The sequence below is a fragment of the Colobus angolensis genome, unplaced genomic scaffold (assembly GCF_000951035.1).
Source record: "Colobus angolensis palliatus isolate OR3802 unplaced genomic scaffold, Cang.pa_1.0 Scaffold68, whole genome shotgun sequence".
In the NCBI taxonomy this organism is placed as follows: Eukaryota; Metazoa; Chordata; class Mammalia; order Primates; family Cercopithecidae; genus Colobus; species Colobus angolensis.
The window spans coordinates 6,230,067-6,237,487 of NW_012120487.1; the positions used below are offsets into that span (position 1 = coordinate 6,230,067).

Consider the following 7,421-nt stretch of genomic DNA (forward strand, 5'->3'; position numbering starts at 1 on the left):
GGAACCCACCAAGAGCCAAGCGTACGCCATGGGACTGCTGGGACAATGGCATCTTCTAGCATCTTCCTCTGTGGGCTTGAGATCATCCCCTGTACCCCGTCCTTGCTGGCCCCGGGGGCCATGCCTGGGAGTGGTCTCTGGCGGGCAGTGGTCACTGAGTACATCAAGCCCCGGTGAGGGCAGCTGAGGGGACACACATCAGGAGTGGGACCTGGGAGGCCATGAGGGCAGCAGCAGCTGTAGCCACTGATGTTTTCCCTGTGCCGGGCTCTGGGCTTGACCTATGCCCAGACACAGAGTTGCTCACAGCTCTCTGTGGGAAGAAGACACCTTTGCTCTTCAAAACCCAACCCAACTAATGCTAAGCTCTGGGTGAACGCAGTCACGGGGAGCCCCAGGGCATCGCAGCGTCCTGCTGCTCCCCCTCTTCCCATGTTCATAGCACTGAGGTTGGTTCCTAGAAAAGAAAATGCTGATTGCACAAGAGAGAGGAAGGGCACTCTAGGCAGAAGGAACAGCATGTGCAAAGGCCTGGGGAGGAGCTATCCAATAGTCCTGTAGAACTGGGGGCAGTTGAGGGGACAGTTGGAAGAGAGTCAGGACCAAGTCAGGAAGACCTGAGAATGGCAAGCTGGAGAGCTGGGACGCACCTTGCCGGCGCTGGCTCACCATGGCCTGTGGCTGCTGGAGGAGGCACGGGGTCTTCCCACACCACCAGTGCCAGGATAGCAAGGGCTCAGCACAGTCCAGCTCGTGTCTCAGCTTCCCCTTCTAGGAAATAGGGGTACAGACTCCTTAGGGTCAAGCCTGCTGAATGAAGGCTGCAGAAGGTTTTGCAGACCTGCCAGAGGACAGGGCTTTACCTCGTCCCCCCGCCTCTGGAGGGCAGCCTGGTGGGGGTTGCGCAGGTGCGGAGAGTGGCAGTCAGTCATCGGCCGGGCTCTGAGGACGGTCCAGAGTGGGCCCTGCTTTGTGCTCGGGAGGGCCCCGTCATGACTTTCGAGGGTCCCAGTTGTGTCCACTGTATCTCACAGGTTCCGTCAGCCCTGGCGCCCAGGCGCATCTGACTCAGCACCCCCTGCAGGCACCATGGCCCAGAGCCGGGCGCTGCTGCTCCTGCTGCTGCTGCCGCCACAGCTGCACCTGGGACCTGTGCTTGCCATGAGAGCCCCAGGATTTGGTCGAAGCGGCGGCCACAGCCTGAGCCCTGAAGAGAACGAATTTGCGGAGGAGGAGCCCGTGCTGGTCCTGAGCCCTGAGGAGCCCGGGCCTGGCCCAGCCGCGATCAGCTGTCCCCGAGACTGTGCCTGTTCCCAGGAGGGCGTCGTGGACTGTGGCGGCATCGACCTGCGTGAGTTCCCAGGGGACCTGCCTGAACACACCAACCACCTGTCTCTGCAGGTGAGGTCGGCGTTGCACCCGTGGTCACGGGGGCTGCCCACACACCCTTGGCTCCCATCCCAGAACCCCGACATTCCCAGCAACCTGTTCACCCAGAACCTCCAATATGTGCCGCTCTCCACTCCCAACCACAGGGTCAGATTCCTGGGGCCCTGACACCCCTCCTGATGTCCCAGTCACGGAGCACTGTGTTAGTACAATAAAACCCCCTTTGCTCACTTAGTGTCCTGGCTGGGCCCAGTAAGTTGAGCCAGGCTCTGTCTGAAAATGGACACAGACCTGCCTAGCAGCTGACCCTCTGAATGCACAGCCACCATTACAGGGCCAGGAAAACCAGAGCAAAGTAGACCTGACAGAATACTGTGGGGCCTCCGAGGATGGAGTGCTGTCTCCAGCCAAGGGGCAGGCTAGAATTTGGAACCTTGAGAGGTGGGACACGGTGTCCAGACCGGGAGCACCCTGGAGTGCAGGCGCACCCATCCTTGCCTTGTGTGGCCTAGCAGCCCTTGGGAGATGGAGGGGCTGCGACACCCATTCCCAGAGGCGATCAGGCCCGGTGCGGGAGAGTGACTTGCCTTCCGTCATCCACACTGGTGGGTCTGAGCTGGCGGCCGTGGTAGCCCAAGGCCAGGGCAGCCACTGAGAAAAAGGGCCATGCTGAGCACAGCTCTTACTGTCGCTTTCTTTCATCCACACACCAGCTCTCTCAGGCGTCTGCACTGGGCCTGTGGTCGTGTGTGGGGGCTGGGCGTGGAGGCAGGGCTCAGCGTTCCCTGCCCTTTGGGTGCTTACAGTCAGTGGGCGAGGCAGAGACTTAAACAGATAGAGGCACCAGATGGAGATGGAAGGACTGTGTGTGGGGCCCAGAGCAGCCTCCTAATCCAGCCCCAACCCAATCCAGGAAGGCTTCTGGAGGAGGTGGTACCTGCCCCAGCTTTCCATGTGTTCCAAGGGAAAAGGGGACTGCAGGGCCAAGGAGGGGAAGGAAAAGTGATTTCTGGCTTGGGGAGCAGCTGTGTCTGCCTGTCACGAGGTGGGAAGGCTCCAGGAGCAGGTCTGGAGGAGATAGCATGTCGAGTTTGAACTGCCCATAGATGTCCATGTGTGGGCTGCCTGAAGGCCGGACCCACACAACTGTTGTGGTCACTGCTGTGCCCCAGAGCCCATGTCCAGACCTGGCCCAGAGCTGGCGCTGGGGGTCTGCTGCCATGGGGGAGAATTCCAAGGGAGGCACCCAGCAGGTGGACTGGATTCTAGGAGCTACGGGTAGCGAATGGGGTCCAGGGCACACACCACTAGGCTGATGCTGCCTCCTCGCACCCCCCTACCCCCTAGAACAACCAGCTGGAAAAGATCTACCCTGAGGAGCTCTCCCGGCTGCACCGGCTGGAGACGCTGAACCTGCAAAACAACCGCCTGACTTCCCGAGGTGAGGGGCCACCCAGAGCCCAGGGTCAGGGACACCGAGTGGAGCCTTGGGGGCCTGAACAAGGCTGGGTGCCCAGGGGGAGAGCTTGGCCCTGTGGATCTTGGGGTGTGGATGGAAGAGAGCAGGCCCGGGCCGGGCTAGCAGTGGGGCTGCATGAGAACCAGCTCCACATGGGCAAGGGGCTCCCTCTTCTTGCCTGAATACCACACGGGTATTTCTCTTCTTCTTCTTCTTTTTTTTTTTTTTTGACATAGTCACTTACTTTAATAACAATACATATACCATGTTATCACCATGGAATGTAAATTCAGGTTAGACAAGAGAATTTCACAAGTGTAATAACATTCTGTAGTACATGAAAGTTTGTATATATACTGTCTGGCCAAACCAGCATGCTCATAAGTCATTCATCAAGTCCATTACAGGTCATTTGTTTAGTTAAATGTTTATAATTCTTAAGGAGAAAATAAGCGACATACACATTTTTAAAGTGTTCATTTACCTTTGCATGAGTTAAAATACACGATTCTATTTCAAGATGACATTTCAAAATGATTCTAATTACAACAGCAGCAAAAATATAATTCTGCAATTACAAAAGAACTAAACTAGAATCCATAAGTTATTTTCATGTTTACAATTGTGATTCTTTAATAAATATTATTACTGTGCAATTCTATTGCAAGCTTTCTAAATTTCGTTTAAACACACACATAGGTAATATCAGTTGTGGGAGGCTTTACAAGTTATATTCCATGCGCTTTTGGACAGAGTTCTAAAAGAGCCAGCCAGTCTACAAGACAGATAGAAAAAAGATAAATTAACTGGGGAAAATAGGACCCTTATATAACATCCAAAACGTGAGATTCTGCAGCAAACTGGGAATACGTCAGGGTTGGCCTGGACAACTCCGGTGCCCTCCGATCCTTGTGTCTCCAACCCTTTCTATTCCTTGCACTTGAGACTCAAAGGTCTGCCTGCCTCCTTGACATTTCCCCTAGACGTCCCTGTCTTCTTCACAACTAATTTCATCTGAACAGTTTAAGAAGGTGGCCATCATCAAGTGCATTCAGGTGACGTGTTTCAAGATGTCTAACTAGGCCAGGTGTGGTGGCTCACGCCTGTAATCCCAGCACTTTGGGAGGCCAAGGCAGGTGGATCACCTGAGGTCAGGAGTTCGAGACCAGCTTGGCCAACATGGTGAAACCCCGTTTCTATTAAAAATACAAAAAATTATCCTGGCGTGCTGATGGGCGCTTACTCAGCAGCCTCCGAGCTACTCAGGAGGCTGAGGCAGGAGAATCGTTTGAACCGGGGAGGTGGAGGGTGCAGTGAGCTGAGATCTTGCCGTTGCACTCCGGTCTGGGCAATAAGAGCGAGGCTCCATCTCAAAAAAGAAACAAAGCTGTCTAACTAAAGCAAGCTCCTCCAACAAGACCAAGAGAGGCTCTCTCCTTCTAAGGCTTAGGGTTTGCCCAGAATTCCTGATACATGGACTAGCCCATACCAACAGTCATGGCTCCTACAACAAAGCCTTGGGCTGCCACATGCATGTGGATCAGATGAAGGGACATTTTCATATTTCCCCTGCTCTTCAATTTGTGTAATCTCTATGCAACAATGGCTGCAAAGTCTGCAATTCCAATGGGACACATGGTGCCTCTAGCTTTCTGAAGAAGTTTGGATCCCTGATCTTCATTATGTGAAAACCGGGAAACCTCTGTCTCTGTTGATATAGTGATTGCTTGAAGAATCTCCCTAGAATGAGAAAACCTCTTACACGCCAACCAGCTTCTGATCCTTCCTGTGCGCCCCAGGCGGGTGTTTTTAAGACCTGGGGGATGCACAGGAGAGACGCTTCAGAGAAGCTGAGCTTCCAGAACCTTGTCACAGGTTCTTTGGTTCCGAGGGCCTTTAGAACCCAAGAGTTGTAGAGTCCTCACATTTTAAAAAGATTTTGTTTTTCCTGATCATGAAAATAACATCTGATTGGGATAGAAACTTTGTAAAACAAAATAGAAAGAGAAAATTTCTCCTAATTTTGCCACTTGGAATTCACTACTATTGACATTTTGGTGTATTTGTTTCCATTTTTTAAAAGGCAGCTTTCTTGAAGTATCATTTATATACCATACAATTTACCCAATTCAAAGGTACAGTTGGCTGAGTTGTAGTTAGTGGGGCAGCCATCACCACAGTCCAGTGGTCTTTTTTCCTTTGTGTTTGAAACTCGTGGCTGAACACATGCTATGATATCACAGCCTGCTCTGTTTCTCTTAGCCGTCAGCTCGGCCGCCTCTCTCGTGTTGCTAAAGCCTCTCATTGACCATCCTCTTACACAGCGGCAGCAGGGTGTTCCGTGGAGAGACATGCCAGTTTATATAACTGTTCCCTCTTGTTAGATATGTGGGTGAGGTCCAGCATCTGGGGGTCTTGGAGCCGGGAAACGAGGGTCAGAGGCCAGCCTGGCAGGGCTCCCGGCAGCAGCCGAGTCCTGACTCATCTGCCAGATGGAGCTGGGGTGAGCCAGGTGGTGAGGAGGCCCAGAGCCGCAGCCCCACCCTGCGTGGAGCCATTCCCGGCCCAGCCCACCTGCCTGTGAACGGGGCTCTGACCTTCTGGGGCTCTCCCAGAGGGGAGCACTTCTTCCTGGCAGAAAAGGGTCAGGCTGGGTGCTCTGCCGCTGGCCTGACCTCTCAGGGGTCATCCCCACTCAGAGCGAGGAGTCAGTCCCTCAGTAGACAGTAACTGCCTGCTCCTCTGAGTCTGGGCTCCTGTGAGCAAGGAGAAAGAACAGGGCTGGGTGGGGAATGGCTCCACGCCATTGCTTGGGAGGGGATCTGAGCTGCCTCTGCCTCCCCAGTCCTGGCAGGTGGCTGGCGGAGGAGGGTGGGTGCTTGCTATGCTTCCCTGTAGCGTCTCCTTCATCCAGGGCTCTGACCGATGCCTGTCCTTTGAAGGGCTCCCAGAGAAGGCGTTTGAGCATCTGACCAACCTCAATTACCTGTACTTGGCCAATAACAAGGTGAGGGGCTCGAGGCAGGGTGGGGGGTATGCTGCCCTGTCCTCCAGGTACTGTCTTCCCTGAGTTCCATGAACTTTCACCAGGGCCTTTCTGGACTGCTGGGTCCCTGTTGCTGCTCAGACATGGCCCCGGGTCAGGGGTGGGGAAGACACGGACCCCATGCCTATCTCAGGGCATCAGAGTGTGTCAGGTCATGAAGACAGAAGCCAAGGCCCACAGGAGTGTAGAGGGGGAAGAGCTTGTCCCCACTGGGGAAGTCATACCTGGAGGGCTTCCTGGAGGAGATGGCATTTGAGCAGGGGCATGGAGGGTAATAGGATTCTAGGCAGGGGCCCCAGGGTAGGGGGGCACTGCAGTACAAGGAACGTCATGAGTGAAGGCACAAAGGTATTCATGTTCAAAATATTTGGTATGCTCCAGAGCTCTGTCCCAGCCCCTCCTCTCTCTCCACTCTCTGGAGGTTACCTGTGCCCTCCCAGACTCTGTCTCCCATCTGCATCATGGCCATGTCCAGTGGCTGTCTCCAACCCTTTCTACTTCTTGGACTTGAGACTCAGAGATCTGCCTCCTCCCTGACATTTTCCCTAGACGTCCAGTGGAAGGAAGCTACAGCTTCCCGCCCATAGTCCCCAGACCCAGTCCTCCTCTGTCTTCCCAGCTCTGTAAGGGGCATCTCCAGCCACCTACGACCTCACTGGTCCAAGCCACAAATGGTGCCTCTGGGCCCTGAGCTTCCTCACCATGTCTAGTCCCATTGAGGTCCTCAGCTCTTACCGCACTGGCCCCCATCCCTCACCTGGACACTTGCCTCCTCACTTGCCCCCCATTCTTGGAGCAGCCAGAGCAACCTTAAAGTCACACCCATTGCTTCTCGGCCTTTTGGCTAAGATCAGGTATAAAAGTCACACCCGCCTCTACCCCTTATCCACTCGGGATGAACCCAGGAGGACGGGCAGGGCAGGGGACAAGTCCTGAGGGCTTTGAATGCCAAGCTGAGTGCTGAGGAGACCCAGAGAGGTTTGGGTTTTGTTTCTGCACGGGGGGGGGGTGGGACAGGTTTCAATTTGAGAAAGATGGCCTGGTTGCAGGGAGACACCGTGAAGGGGCCCCGGTGGTCAGCAGGCAGCGGGACCCACAGCTGGCCTCTGCTCCTCCATTGCTCTTTCGGCCCCAACTCTTCCCTTCCCAGCTGACCTTGGCACCCCGCTTCCTGCCAAACGCCCTGATCAGTGTGGACTTTGCTGCCAACTATCTCACCAAGATCTATGGGCTCACCTTTGGCCAGAAGCCAAACTTGAGGTCAGAGGTCGGGGGTGGTCCGGGCTTGGGCTGGGGCAAGGGGAGGGGCTGAGGTGGAGGCTGCCATCCTGTGTGAGGCAGAGACAGGCCTGGAAGGCGGCCCTGTGCTCAGGGCTGTGGTGAAGGGACACCCAGGGGCCCTAACACAGGAGGACAACTTGGGCCAGGAGGTGAGGACAGACAGTGTGGTCTACAGGAATTGTGGGGAACCAGTGAGGATGTCCCCACTTTCCCAGCCCTTGGGGGAGGGGAGCATCTTTCAACAGG

The 7,421-nt window shown here is 54.9% G+C and overlaps 1 protein-coding gene and 1 pseudogene across 1 annotated transcript in view; one reads left to right on the plus strand and one right to left on the minus strand.

Moving 5' to 3' along the window:
* PODN (podocan) overlaps positions 1–7,421 on the plus strand; it is a 22,697-nt gene that overhangs the window by 6,001 nt on the left and 9,275 nt on the right. The window contains exons 3-6 of the mRNA XM_011926298.1: positions 1,035–1,401; positions 2,737–2,830; positions 5,791–5,855; positions 7,045–7,154. Coding sequence (XP_011781688.1) covers positions 1,035–1,401; positions 2,737–2,830; positions 5,791–5,855; positions 7,045–7,154 — 636 coding nt within the window. The remainder of the gene's footprint in view (positions 1–1,034; positions 1,402–2,736; positions 2,831–5,790; positions 5,856–7,044; positions 7,155–7,421) is intronic.
* Positions 4,288–5,537, minus strand: LOC105500725 (annotated as a pseudogene).